General features: G+C 46.4%; 1 protein-coding gene across 1 annotated transcript in view; it reads right to left on the reverse strand.

The window, feature by feature from the left end:
* Nucleotides 1-14,397, reverse strand: part of GNA14 (G protein subunit alpha 14) — a 195,844-nt gene extending 181,447 nt beyond the window's left edge. The window contains exon 1 of the mRNA XM_019934641.3: nucleotides 13,053-14,397. Coding sequence (XP_019790200.1) covers nucleotides 13,053-13,176 — 124 coding nt within the window. The 5' untranslated portion in view covers nucleotides 13,177-14,397. The remainder of the gene's footprint in view (nucleotides 1-13,052) is intronic.
* Nucleotides 14,398-15,297: the final 900 nt, after the last annotated feature.

Genomic DNA, 15,297 nt, shown 5'->3' on the forward strand with positions numbered 1-15,297 from the left:
CCACCAGTCTATCCTCAAACACAGACACAAATTAACTGAGGCAAGGCAGAAAGACTTCCTCATTACCCTAAATGAACGGTAATTTGAAAATGGTCAGGGAAAGTTCCAGCAGGTTCCTCACCCATCAGCTACCTGTAGTCAGTCTGCAATTCCACAGTGACAAATACAAAGGCAGAGAGAAGATATTAAAGGGGGTGATTCAGTCAACTTTTAGACCAAGAAGAAGCATTTAAACCCAAACACTTGCTTTGAAGGCTTACAGTTGGTAGAGGTTTGGGTAGGCTTATGGTTTGTGACAAGGGCTTTATATTTCAAGAACAGGATGAAATAGGGTGAATTAACTCATTCTTAAATAGCTTAGTGTTTCTATTGAAAGGAAAGAAACGTATAAACAATATTAGACTGATATGTTCAAACACAGAATATCAAAAGCAGAATATAGACAAGCTTTAAGAAACAACCTGATAGCTCTCATCTCTTGAATCTGAGATCTAAGTTTTTCTTCTTTAAAGTTCAGTGACAGTAGGGACTTCCCTGGTGGCTGATTTTTAGGCTGAGACTGTACATCTTCTTGGTTGGGTTGAACTTTGCAAGCCACAAAAGGTGAAGGAATAAGAAACAAATCAAGGGCTTCCCTGGTGGCACAGTGGTTAAGAATCTGCCTGCCAATGCAGGGGACGCAGGTTCGGGCCCTGGTCCGGGAGGATTCCACGTGTGGCAGAGCGGCTAAGCCCGTGCGCTGCAACCGCTGAGCTACTGAGCCTGTGCTCTAGAGCCCGCATGCCACAACTACTGAAGCCCGCGTGCCTGGAGCCCGTGCTCCCCAACAAGGGAGGCCACCACAACGAGAGGCCTGCGCACCGCAACAAAGAGTAGCCCCTGCTCACCGCAACTGGAGAAAAGCCCGCGAACAGCAGCGAAGACCCAAGGCAGCCAAAACTAAAATAAATTAAATAAATTTAAAAAGAGGAAAAAAAAGGAACGAATCAAATATACAGTAATAATGCTCAAGTTAAATTTAAGAATAGGTATGATAATCATGAACAGCACTGAATTTTTTTGATGCTGTCATTTAAAGCATTTAATCTGATACAAAGTAATCTGAATATTAGAGTTGTGATTAATTTACAGGAGTTAATAGTATAGATTATTATTTGATTTGATTACACTTAAGAATAGTATTTTATTTTATTTAGAAAACAGTATTTGACTGTTTAAAAGAATAAGATTACTTTAATCTAGAACTTTAGGTTTATGAGATCACTGGAGCCACTTAAATGCTTAGCTTTTTCTTGCCAGCTTTGTCAGTGCGTTGATATATTTGAGGACACTCAGGTTTTTTAAATGTGTTAATAGGTTTTAAGTGTTTAAGGGAAATTTAATTATTTACTTCACCGAATTAATAAGTAGAGTTAACTTAGTAGTAAATTAAAAACTAACCAAAGAATTAAGTGAAAGGCATAGTTATTTTTATTAAAAAATTATGAGGTTTTTAAAAATTAAAATGGACATTAAAGGCTTAGGAAAACTAGGCTTTTATATTTCTCAACCTTGACAAACTCAATATCAAGTAAAACAAACAGCTTCAAATGTTTATTTGCTCGCAAAAAAAAAACCTCCTATAAAATATCTGAAAAGTCAACTGCAGAAAATACAAGTATGTCATATATCACTAGAATGTCCAGAGAATGAGAGACCCAGATATGGTATTGACTTCCAGCCAAGATCCTCATCATGTTGGATATTAGACACCCCTCCCACAAACATATTACATTCTGACTTTTCTGCCTTAGAATTGCATATGATTGGGAAAGAACCCCCAGATATATCGGGAGTTTAAAAGCTGAGTGCAAAACAGAATGTATGGGGCTTCCCTGGTGGCGCAGTGGTTGAGAATCTGTCTGCTAATGCAGGGGACATGGGTTCAAGCCCTGTCTGGGAGGATCCCACATGCTGTGGAGCAACTAGGCCCATGAGCCACAACTACTGAGCCTGCGCGTCTGGAGCCTGTGCTCCGCAACAAGAGAGGCGGTGATAGTGAGAAACCTGCGCACCGCGATGAAAAGTGGCCCGCGCTTGCACAACTAGAGAAAGCCCTGGCACAGAAACGAAGACCCAACACAGCAAAAATAAATAATTAATAAACTCCTACCCCCAACATCTTCTTTAAAAAAAAACAACAGAATGTATAATATTTTATTAGCTAGGATACCAGTTTAGCTGCTATTGAAAAAGGGTCCCATTGTTCCTAGCTCAGGGCTAGTATGGCACCTTCATAGTATCAGGGATACAGGCCTTTTCTACCGTGTTGCTTTTTCATCCTCAACACCCAACTTCCATCTCATGGGGAAAAGATGGTTGCTCTAACTGCTACCACCAAATCAGCATTCTTCTCTAGAAGGGAAGGAGGCCCCTTTCCTTTCAAGGTCACAACTCAGAAATCGCCTATATGACTACAGTTTATATCCCATGGGCTATGAACTTAGCCAAATGACCACACCAGCAGCAGGCAAACTGAGAAATACAGTCTTTACCTCCGGGTCATGTGTCAAGATATTACCTTACTACAGAAGGAGGGAGAAAAGAAGATATGCAGGAGACTGCTAGCAGTCTTTGGTACAAATATGCCACTCTTTAAAAAATTTTTAACTTAATTTTTCACTTTTGTGCATAAGAAAATATGAAAACTTAGGAAACAAATAAGACGCATGCAATAAATCCTCGGTTCCAGAACATCGGCCCACAATCCAATGTCAGTATGTAACAAAGTTTTCATCAGTCCAAAAGTGAAAGTTTAATATGAACAAATAGTGAGTCATAAATATTTATTTATCCAATTTAAAGTATCGTCTATTAAGAATAAGCCCTTTCCACTATTTGAAGTTAAAATATCCTTTCATTTATGCAATTATATTGATACTAAATGGCAATACATTTTTTCATTCAGCAGATGTTTCTGGAAGAACCAGGCACTATACAAGATCTTGAGGACTCACTGGTTCTAATAATCCCTACACTCAGCAGATATAGAGTCTAGCGGGGAAGATGAAAAAGAACCATATTAGAAACAGAGTTTCAAACCATGATGACTACCATTTTAAAAAAGAAATACAGAATGGGCTATGGGAGAATACTCTGGGGGGACTTATTCTGGATCAGGGAGTCAGTGAAGGCTTCCAGGAGGAAGGGGTATTTAAGATGCCTTCTGAAAAGGAGTAGCAGTTAGCTAGAAGACTAGTAAGGACTCGTGTTGAAGGCAGATGACTGGCATGTGCAGACATCTAAAAAAGGAAGCATTTGGCCCACTAAAGGTCCTAAAAGGAGGCTCTACAGCCAGAAGTGAGTGATCCCAGGGAATAATGGCAGAGGGGTGGCAGGGGATGGGTAGAAGGTCTCACGGGCCGCGCACAGATTTTAGATTTGCATCCAAAGGCAATGGGAAGACATAGAAAGGTTTTGAGCGGGAAAACAAGAATCCAATTTACATTTTTAAAAGGTCACTCTGGCTGCAGCATGGAGAAAGGACTCAGGGATAGGGAGCAGTAGAGGATGAAGTAATCCAGACAAGAGTTGGGGCAAATACAATGGCAAGAAGTGGGCACAGTGGAAATTTGGCCTCTTGAAGTACATTGGGGTGAGATGTTGGTTCTGGGAGACAGAAACAGGACCATGATTCAGAACCAGGGCTCTGGAGTCAGACTCTCTGGGTTCGAACCCTGGTTCTACCCTGGCTGGTGAACCTTGCTTTGGAGCCTCAGTTTCCTCATCTGTAGAATGGGGAGGACAATAGTCACTGTACCTCCAAGCACAGAGAGAAACAAATGAGATCATTCATTTCAAGTGCCCAGAATGATGATGGGATGTACACATGTTAATGTTTTATTATTATTATTCCATTTCTAGTGTCAGGTGTAGTAGAAGAAAGATCAAGAAAGACTCTCTGGATTCTGGTTTGAGCACACGGGTGGTCAGGGGTACCATTTGTTGAGATAAGAAAGATGGGTGGAAACGCATGAATCAGGGAGAGGTAAAGTGAAGACCCTTCAGGTTGGTTCAATGTGTTCCATTTTGGACATGTTAAGAAAGGAGTTGTTAAATGTGTCTAATATCACCGTTTAAATTGCTTTTTAGAGGAATATACTAAAATATTTTTAACATTCTCACTTGGTAAATTTTTCAAATGGATAGTCCCATTTTGTTTACTTTCCCAAATTTTTAAAAACAAACTCAAAATTACAAAATCTGAAGACCACTGTTTTAAATAATACCAATTACAAAGATTTATATCAACAAACCAACATATATATATGTGAAGCACATAAGGTCTTGCCACTTCAAATATCCCCACTTAGTGCGATATCAGATGCTTACTTCTGCCAGCTGCACAGAAAGAGGCCATTTTCCTATGAAATTTGGTCAGGTTATGGTGTGGCTCTTAACACATCAGACTAGGTCTTAAGCTTCAGAGGATTTAAGTCATTGTAATGAAAGATTCTTTTAGAGCTTCCAGATTTCATATTCATAAAATTAAGTGTGAGATGGGTCTCCAAAATCATGAAGTCTAACTCTTAAATACAGACAGAACTACTAGATATTTACAAAAATTACATAAAGACCAAGATGAACTATGATTTTTTTTCAAATTATCTCAGAATAAAGCAATAGCAAGGAACAATTAGCAAATGTCTCAACTATAGTTCTGTTTACATATCAAAATCTTATCGAGTACCATTACTAGGAAAGCAGTACAAAGAATATATTTTGCCAACTATCATTTCACTTCTAGGATCCGAGCTCAATTTTCTTATTCTGACACCACTAATCCAGGTATAAGCACATTCAAAATGAGTAATTAGCCCAGATCTTATACACGTAACAAACAAACCAATTCTGGAATTTTCTAATTTTCCTTTCTTCAAGGCCCAAACCAGGTTTGTCTTCCTTCCATGAATGTTCCTACAGTGCCCCAAACAACAGAGACGTCCAGCTCCTGTAAGAAATTCACACTACTCATCTGGTATTTCATGGAAACCACTATAGAGACAGAGAAACATATTTATTCAACCAGTGTTTAAGCTAGGCTCTGTGCTCAACATTGCGGGTTCAGTGGTGAACAAAGCCACCATAGAGTTCAAGGTCTCATGTGAAACTCTTCCTAGACTCAACCAATTGCCTGGATGTGGCCCATCCACAATTATTCAGACACTGGAGCAAACAGTAGCATATATCGGTGCTCTCACAACATTTTGTTGCTCTAATTTTCTTCTTAAACTTCTTTATATACAAAAGTCCCACTAATCTAGGAAGCAACTCTTTTTAGAGTTTCATAGCATAAGATGACTTGAACTCAGTGGGCTGATGGCAATATGACAGTGGCTTCTTTTCCAATCTAATTTCAGCACTTAATCAGTTTTACGAAATTGAATTCTTTGTCAATAATTGGGGCAGTTTTGCTTCGTTTTAAATGTGTACTATCAGAGGGAAAAAAAGAGAAAAACATAACCTTATATCCTTGATTTCAAGATTTATTGCCACACAAATTAACATTCTCAAGGTCAAGATGCCTTTGCATTGATGTGTATATTTCCTACAGTATAGTAAATGAAAATCTGTTTTCAAATCAATGGCATATCTTAGAATTGATGTTGCCTTAGAAATGAAATTCAATATGAAGACTCGGTGACTTAATGAAAGAATGGGCTGGCAACTAAGAGACTGGACTCCTCACTATGGCTTACTGTCAGTTAGCTACTGACTACAAGCCCTGTGACATCTGCTGAGTCTCTCCAGTCCTCTGGACCTTTGCCACCCCACCCATAAAAGTTTGCACTTGTGTTTCTCAAACTCTGTGGTAAGGGACCAGTTTTTTAATTTTTCCCATTCAGTTGCAGACTGTTACATCAATGAAATACAATAAAAATACCCTCTGATGCCACAGCAATGTTAAATTGCTATAAAAGTTTCTAGATGCTTATTCTTGATTTCTGTACTTGTCTTACATGCACACTGGCCCGGGGCCCACAACTACTTTTGTGTGTGTGTGTGTGTGTGTGTGTGTGTTACGTGGGCCTCTCACTGCTGTGGCCTCTCCCGTTGCGGAGCACAGGCTCCGGACGTGCAGGCTCAGCGGCCATGGCTCACGGGCCCAGCCACTCCGCGGCATGTGGGATCTTCCCGGACCGGGGCACGAACCCGTGTCCCCTGCATTGGCAGGCGGACTCTCAACCACTGCGCCACCAGGGAAGCCCCACAACTACTTTTTGAGTGGCATTGACTCGGACAAATAGGATTTAGACCACTAGGTACATTAGATGATGATTCTGCAAATGATTTATCACCTTCATTGATCTCACTTTGTTTAGTAATACAATTAGCTTATATTTCCCAATTACATAGTAGCTGAGCAACAGAAAAGCATCCTGGGAATGAGTTACTCAAAATGAAGGTGTTATTCATGGCAGGTTCAAGACAGCAGTGGCATAGTTAATCATCTGTGTGTCACTGACAACTGACTGACCATACAAAAGATGCCGTTCAGACAAAATAATAAAAGATAAATGTTCTCTTTTCCTCTCATTCATTAAAAAAGTACAAAACATGAGAATGTATCAGTTACTTAGGAAAGAAAACAAAACTTGAGAACCAGGAATATTACCCTTTGGATGGAAATACCAGCCAATGTTCCATAGAGGGTGAACTTTCAAAGAGCAGACTGATATATGGTGGCTCACGCTAAAATATGTTTCCTCCGCACCACTTAGTCCATACTGGAAAGGTAACTACTTAATGGTTATTGGCCATAAAACCATTGCAATTTATAGGAGCACAACTTTTGGAGTTGTACATCAAAGTGCAAGGGTCCACGCAAATGCACACTGTTGCTTTTGTAAGGACTCTTGCCAAGGTAAGACGTACATACATGCGTGCCTGCTCTTCCTCTTTGCCCAGCAACCCGGCACCTGAGGACAAAGGCTAAACAGCTGCTACAGATTACCCAGCTCACACTCTGAAGACCCTTCATCAAGTTGGTGAGGGAAAGATTGCTTCAACTTCAAGAAATAGAGCATCCACTAGGCAGGTTGATCCCAGGGGCCTCCTAGATATCCGCTGAAAGAGAAGGATATCTGCCTTAGAGCCTAGGGCAGCAAGCAGAGGCTGGCCAGTCCTGAGCTGCAGGCTAATGCTATAAAACAGGTCACCTGGAGGCCTTATTAACATACAGCCTGCGGGCCCCACTCCAGAATTTGGTTCAGAAGGACATGATGGGGACTGAGACTTTGTATTTCCAACAAGTTCCCAGTGCTGACACTGCTGGTCCTGGGAACACACTTTGAGAACCACTGGTATAAACCATCTGATGACAGAATGGAAAAGACCTCAGAGGTCACCTGATCCAAGCCTTTCATTTTACAGGTGAGGATCCTAGAGTTCAAAAGGGAATGTCTTGCTCATGGTCATATACCCACTACTCTGGGGCTACCTCCATCAAAACAAAAACAAAACAAAACAAAACACTCAGGTTTCCAGAGCCTTAACGTGCTGTTCCCTTCAAGATTCTAAGTTATGGGGCTTCCCTGGTGGCGCAGTGGTTAAGAATCAGCCTGCCAATGTGGGGGACACGGGTTCGAGCCCTGGTCCGGGAAGATCCCACATGCCACGGAGCAACTAGGCCCGTGTACCACAACTACTGAGCCCGTGAGCCACAACTGCTGTGGCCCGCACGCCTAGAGCCCATGCTCTGCAAAGGGAGAGGCCGCAGTGGTGAAGAGCCAACGCATCGCAGCGAGGAGTGGTCCCCACTCACCACAACTAGAGAAAGCCCGCGCGCAGCAACAAGGACCCAACGCAGACAAAAATAAATAAATTAAAAAAAAAAAGATTCTACGTTATGACCCCACATCCGGTGCCTGCTCTCTGAGAAGGGGCACCAGCAGGGACTTCATGTTGTTGACTGTCCTATCTCCATACCTTTCTGGGAACTGCATGCTACTTCTATCAGTGACCTTGTAACCGAGCCCAGACGGGGGTTAGCAGCACAATGGGAACGATTTCTTGCCTAGATTTTACACTCACAAAGGCTGGCTCCAGAGAGCACGCTCTCACCACTATACCCTCCTGCCTCTCCCCCCAGCTCTCTGGCAGATGGGCACAATCAGATGGCCCGAGGTTTTGAAAAGTGACAGAGTAGCAGGAGACAGTCATTTGCGGCTCTCACGTGGAGGTAAGCATCCAGGGCAGCCTCGGCGACTCTCGGCTCGGGGTGACGCGTCTCTGGCTGTGTGCCTGGCAGTCTGGTCTGACCCCAACGTCAAGACTACCTTGGATCCTGCCCTTTGGCTTAGCCTGCTCTCCAATCCCTATCAAGTCTATGAGCTTCCTGCTTCCCCGCCAACAAATTATTCTTCGGCTTAAATGGTCTGCAACCAAGAATCCCGCCCAATGTGATAAGCCATTAATTTACCCAGCAGCCAACTGCTGCAATGAAAGCGGGGCTCTGCAGAGGGTCCTGCCGTGCTTTCCACTTTCAGAGCCCTGGGATTTCGGCTGGTACGCTTCTGACTCCTTGGGCAGTGTTTGCAGCAGTGGCTGCTGCCCTTGCAGGGAGCTGGGCCCCAGGCCACCTGTATTCAGATGAAGCCACGTCTGTGCTGTGTGTCTCCCAGAAAAAAGTGATTGATCCAGGAGCGCACCCTCACCCACACGGGGCCGCAGGCTCTCTGACAGGGACAAGAAAGGCCCAGGGGCTCTAGAGCTCCAAAGGGGACAGAGCCAAGTCATGTTGGTGGCCCTGGAGAAGGGCCCCAGGAACGCCCTGGCACTTGCTTTCCCGCTTTTTACTATTTGATCCTTTTCATTTCATGAGAGGCCCTGGTAAGAATTCTTCCAATAAAGTCCCTCTTTTGCCTGAATTTCAATCTCTGCCTTTAGTAACACAATAGCTTGGCTACACTGACTTGCTGACACCCCTCTCTGTCTGCCTTCTCAATCCAGCCATCTCCCTCCCTGCAACGCCACACATGGGGCTTCTTACAAGGACACTTTTCTCTTGTGATTCAGGTATCACAGAAAAAAAGAAAATAAAAAGGTGATACAGACTAGAAGCCATCTTTTTTTTTTTTTTATCTTTTACAAAAAAGAAAACCTTTGAGGGCCAAGACTTTTTTCTTTTTACATTGTTTTTCGTCAAACTTCACTGGTAGATTTTTCCATTTTAAATCTGCTCACAGCAGCACAGCCTCAAGATTTTCATCCTCTGACTCAGTGCTTTAGAGATGTGGTTCTTCAGGTGCTTAGATACTGTACCGGTGATTTGATTTGAATTAGGGGACTTGATATCTTTGTTTCAAGTGGCTTAAACATCTTAGAAGAAAGGGTGCAGTTCTCTACTAAAAGTGATCAAGGCCCTGCAGTGAAATGTCTTATTCCTGGACTGGGCAGAGTGGTACGAGGTGAGCCTGGGGCATGTAGTTATGCCACAAGAAAGTGCTCCAAAAGTGATGGGGGCGGGACACGGGAACCACTGCGCAAATCCGGTGCAGTACCTGGCACTCTGGATTGAACAAAGCCAAGAGGAAGGAACATGTGCATATTCACCATTTTGCTCCCTCTCCTCACAAAGCAAGAAAATTCTGTCAGTTTCTACCGAGAAACCCACACTGTCTACGCCATTCCCTCTAATAGACTTCCAGCCCAGGAACATGACAGTGAGTTCTACAATGGAATTTTGTTATAACCAATGCAATAAAACTTTGGGGGACTCAGATTTTTCAACGTTTTAGTGTAAGGAGAATAAGATTTTAAAGTCAGCTTAAGGTTCAGAAAACAGTAAGGCAAACCCAAGGTGAAACATTTTTGTTAAAGCACGACCAGGACAACTTACACAAACTGCTAGAGACCTACAACTGGTCAACTAAAATGGAAATGACACCTCACTGGTGGCTAAAAATGCTCAAAAACAGTGTGATGCTAGCTGCCACTTATCACTGCCAGACAGAGCCGAGAGAAGTTAGTCCACAATTAACAAAGGGTAGAGGCAGGGCTTGAACCCAGGCAGTCAGGCCTCATAACCTACATTTTTAATCCCTATACCAGCATAAGTTAAATACCAATTCCCCAGTACACATTCCTTCCAGACAGTTCCAAGATGGGGTCTGCATCCAAAATTAAGCCATCAGAGTTGCTGGCGACCCTCAACCCAATTAACAAGCAACACTTTCCCAAGCCTCATTCCACACCAAGAACCAATAAAAGATCACATTTCTCCCCATTTAATTGCTATTGTCCAGACACTTTCTTCCTATACTGAGTGGTGCTCATCAGGGCTCTTAGAACTCTTCTGTCCCACTTTTATCTGAAGAACTGATAAGGAATTTCTTTCTACTAAAGTCAGCCGTCTCCTTTATTTCCCCCATCTCCTTCCACTGAGAGACCACCATGCTGACATCTTGCGAATACCAGCCCCAAACAGACAGCAATTTTTATCTTTCCCTGCGGACACTGACCCATGCTTTTATTATGCACAAACGGGATACTGCCCCACTGAATGCACTTTGGAAACATCCTCAAATCATTTAGTTGCAACAACATGCTTCCTTGTCAAAGAGTTGGTGGCCTTTCAGGTCATTCCATGCTCCACACAGGATCCTCAATTCCCATTTGCAAAACAGAGTTTTCACCTGAGGTATCCAGGCAGCAGATCATCTAATGCACCCATTACAGAGGCTCAGGTGTTTTATTTTTTTTTAATTAAATTGCATGACTTTAGACAAAGCAGCATTCCCTGATTCCTTTATCTTGGGCATCACCTCCTCCTCCTCTATCTTAAGAAATGCAAGTATGACCGGCTCCCTTACAGAGTAACCAGAGGTTTCAAAGTCCATCCTTGGGACTGTAGACAATTCCATGTGGTATGGAAACTTTCTAACAGTTTCTGAGTGATTAGCACTGAGCCTGTGTGCTAGTCACAGCTGGGCACGATGAAAAGGGGGATCCTGGAAGGTCAGGCAGTGCTGAGAGGGGCAAGGGCCTGGCGGGTACAAAGAAGGATTCTAATCACCTGGATTAAGTATGACTTCCAGGGAAAACATACCTACAAACGTTCCTACCCTAGTCTGAGCGTGAGTAAATCCAAGCATTTTACTTGGAACAGGCTTATCACCTGAATGGTGATAAGAATCACCAGAGTGGCTCAGCTTACTGTTTAATTTTCATTTGTCAAGCTCCTGGTATATTCCAGACACTGAATTTCACACACTGACACAGATCAGAGTATTTCACAATGATAGAGGGTTCAGCCTGTCCTTGAAAAGAAAAAGTATGCAGCTAAAGCCAGGCCCGCCCCTAACCTCTGGGGGGCCCGGGGCAAGAGGACGATGAGGGCCCACATAATTACTCGAAATTGCTATCCTCTAGCAGACTGTCACAGAATCCTCCTTCCTTGACTTATGCAGCTTTATAACAACCTGGAAGGCCAGGTACAATTAGAATTCTCAGACCCCTCAGAGTTCTGGGCCAGGTGTGAGAGGGCAGCCCCAGCCAATGGACAGAATCCCTTCCCTTCCCCACCCAGGCTCCATCTCTCCTCCAGGAAGGCCTCTTGGGCACACCTGTAGGCCCTCAGCCCACATTTCCAGGCTCTTCCACAACCCCAGTACAGCTGCCTCATTAGGCACTCCTCAGGGAGGGGGTCTGCTCCCCCTACTTGCACAGGGCAGGCTTGGGGTCTTTGAATTCCCTGTTTCAATGGGGGTCTGGGGTGCAGTGGGCAGTGTGGACTCTGGGTGGGCAGTCCGGTCCACCTGCAGACACTAGCCCAGTGGGGAAGGGCACAACCTGGGGAAGGGCAGACCCTGCCCTCCTAAACCCAGGGAATAATTACACAGGGGTTCCCTTGCCCAGGTCTGAAGGTAAAACTGACAAAAAGCCTTCTCTATTTTTTTCTAGCTAAATGGACTTTTCTTTCCTTGAAGCTATTTGGGAGGGTGACTCCTTAAAGATGAATAAACTGGTATAAGAGAAGATTCCTGTCTGGAAGAGATGAAAGAAAAAGTTAAATATTTGCAGCTCTCTAGAAAGATATGATAGCTGCTACCCTGGTCTGAAAGAAGGAAAAGGTAAATATTCCTCAAACAGCAAATGGACTGAACAGGGTTCTATAACGTCAGAAGAGAAGGGACCCTGCCCTATGGCATATCTGGGGCAAACCTTAACATTCTCTTAACGGTTTTGAAAGTGGGCGTCCCACCTAGGCCTGTGCGGAGGCCAAAATAACCCGACGAAGAACTAGCCAGCGCGGCTGGGGCAGCGGAGTCCCAACCCTAGGAACGAGCATATGAGCACACGCTGAGCGGATCTGAGCTAGGCAGGTGTGGGCCTTCGGCAAACAGGCCTCCCCAAAGGGACCCCCGGGAGGCAGGCGGGACAGTGGTTAAGGCTTGGGCTTCACCCCGACGACCGACCCGCTATCTGCTGTGCCTTCCTTTCCTCAGTCAGGAAAAGTTCGCCAACTTTCCGTCCTCCGTTTTTAATTCTCAAACGGAGAAATCACCTGCTCGCATCACTGCGCGGTGATGCCAAGAACTTAGCGCAGTTCCACACTTCGTAAGCTCTCGGTCCCGCGTGCTTGTTTAGACCTGAGAGCGCAGGGGGCAGAGCTAGCGCTGAACCCAAGATGGGGATCAAGCAGCTCCCCACCACCGATCCCCAACATCCAAGATACGGTTCTGCAGAGGCTGTACGACGCTGGGGGCCGAGGGGTGGGGTGGATGAGGCTTTAGGAAGAGAAGCAAAGCACAACGGGGAAAGCAGACAGGGGTCGAATGTTACACCTCAGCCCTAGTTTGGAGGTAAGAAAGGGGGTGCCTGAGAATGCCGCCCAGCTGGAGGTGCAAAGGACTGGGCCCAACTTGCTGCCATCCGCGAGCCCCTGGGGAGGGGAGGACGCTGCGCTGCACCCCGCTCGGCTCCAGGTCCTCCAGGCGGGTCGCACGCGAGGGAAGCGGCCCGGAGGGAAACACTCGGCGCTCAGGGGTCTGGGAGACGCAGCCACTCACCCAGCAGCAGCAGCTTGAGCTCGCGGCGCGCGTCCTTCTTGTCCCGGCGAAGCTGCCGCTCGATCTCGGCGCTGATGCGCTGCGACTCCTTCTCCTCCGCGGACAGGCAGCAGCAGCCGGCCATGGTGTGCGCAGCCCCCGACGGGCTACGCCGTTTCCAGGGCCCGGACGCTCCGCCGGCCGCTCTCCCAGCCGGTCCGCGACAGCACCCGAGGTCGGTGGGAAAAGACTGGGGGGGCCGACTCGAATTTCGGAGTATAAGGCCGGGACCACTACGGCTCAATCCCTCCTCGAAGGGTCGGCTCCGGGGCGGGAGCGAATTTGGAGCTCTGGGAAAGCTCAAGTGCACCGCAGCTCTGGGCTCACCCAGCCCCAAGCTCGCTCAGGGGAGGAGGAGGGCGAGCCGGGGGAGACAGCGTTGCCGGCCCCCGGAAGATCAGCGCGGCCCTTGGCACAGGAGCGTGACAGGGAGCGCAGACCGCTCGTGAAAAGTTGGGGCGTCGCTGCCGGGGGCGGTGGGGAGCGGGAACTCCCGGCCTGGCGGTGTCCCAGGCAGGTGGCAGGCAAGGCGTGGGATGGAGGCAGAGGTCCTTGGCTGGCCCTTTCCTACAAAGTTCGGAAAACCTCAGCAGTGATCGCCGCCTAAGACCGAATGGAAAAGTTCCTGGAGGCCCCCGTGGTTCTAAGTGGCAGAAGGAGGCGGAGCTTCTCGAACCCGCAGCCCTGGCGTCTGCCCAAGCTGGCCTTCGGGGCACGCCAAGCCGAGGGCGCCTGGGGGCGAAAGAGGTGAGCAGGGAGCTGGGGCGCGGAGCCCAGGCGTCTCGAGTTTCGGGGAGCGGCCCCCACACCTTTCTCCCTGGCCGTGGCGTCCCGGCGCGGGGAAGACGGTGGGCCGAGGGGCCGCCAGGCCCAGCTCCCTGTCCGGAGCCAGGTTCCGACAGGTGAGTGAGGTTCGCCAACTCGCAGCCTCAACTCCTCCCAGCTGCGAGAGGAGCCGAGCCCAGCGTCCGCAGCGCGACGCAGCCCGCGGGCGGCGAGGTTGAGCTCTGCCGACCTGAAATTGAGCCTTTCGCGCCAGCCTCAGCACGACGCACACCGCGGTTTCCTAGACGTGCTCCTTCCGCTTCCCGGACGCCGCAGCCCAGCGCCGGCTCGGCCAAAGCCCTTGGTCAGCTCGGCAGTCTGCCTGCAAGGTGGGGCTGGGCCTGAGCCGGCTGGCGCTGCACTCAGAAGCAGCTGCACCTGGGTTCAGTTAAATAAGAGAAGTGAGAGAGCGGAGGGTAAATATCCTCCCGGCCCCTTCGTAACCCGCCGGACGAGGAGGGTTGAGGACGTGAGGAATGGAAAACGGCTGGCTACTTTGCATTTTACGATGGGAAAGACTCCTCCTTTGTAAAGAGGGCTGACCCGTTTCCAGCAGCCCCTGGTATGGTCCCTGCCCTAGCCCTGAAGCCTGATAGCCGTCTCGCAAAGCTGTGTCCGCACAGCCACATTGGCCTGGCTCCTGGAACGTGGGGATCACGTTTGAGCTGCATTCATAAAAACTTAAAAATTAAAAAGCACCTCTTTGTACTCAAGTGGCACAATAGAATGCGTATTAACAACATCTGATTTTGTCTTCTGTGTACATTTTGAGGCAGAGGGCAAAGAGTTTCGCGGGAAAAGCAGAAAAGTGAAGGTGGAGGGAGGGGATGCCGTCGTCCACAGCAATGAATGTTTTTTCTTTTTCCTTCTCGTCAAGTCAGCATGTGCCACGTAAACACTTTATGGCGTTAGGCAATTAGCTAATGCTTCCTCTATTAATAGACGCCTAAGTGCCTTTCTTAGGAGTAGCATATATTTCAATTCAAACTGAGGAGCATATTGAGTGGAGAGAGTGGTATATGTCATTATATAAAGAACTTGGCATTAGGATGCTATCTGACTGCAAAGTCTTATTATTTACTTTACAGTTGAGGGAATGTAGAGGAATCAGGCATTAAAAATGCATGTGCTTACATTCTTAAATGCATAATTATTTTAGTTGCCTTGCAGGCATAAATTGACAGTAACAGCGACCCCTACAGGAAAGCTTCTGGACATGATCTTAGCCATTTAGTCACACATCTCTCTTAGCTCTTACATTCATTTACAATTTGAGAATAAGACCTCTTGGCTTCTCAAATTAATAACTGCGTCATAATTATTAGTACTTTTTAAATGATTAAAATTAGGGCAAATTTGAACTCCCAAGTTAACTGGAATA

Source organism: Tursiops truncatus, chromosome 6 (assembly GCF_011762595.2).
Source record: "Tursiops truncatus isolate mTurTru1 chromosome 6, mTurTru1.mat.Y, whole genome shotgun sequence".
Classification (NCBI taxonomy): Eukaryota; Metazoa; Chordata; class Mammalia; order Artiodactyla; family Delphinidae; genus Tursiops; species Tursiops truncatus.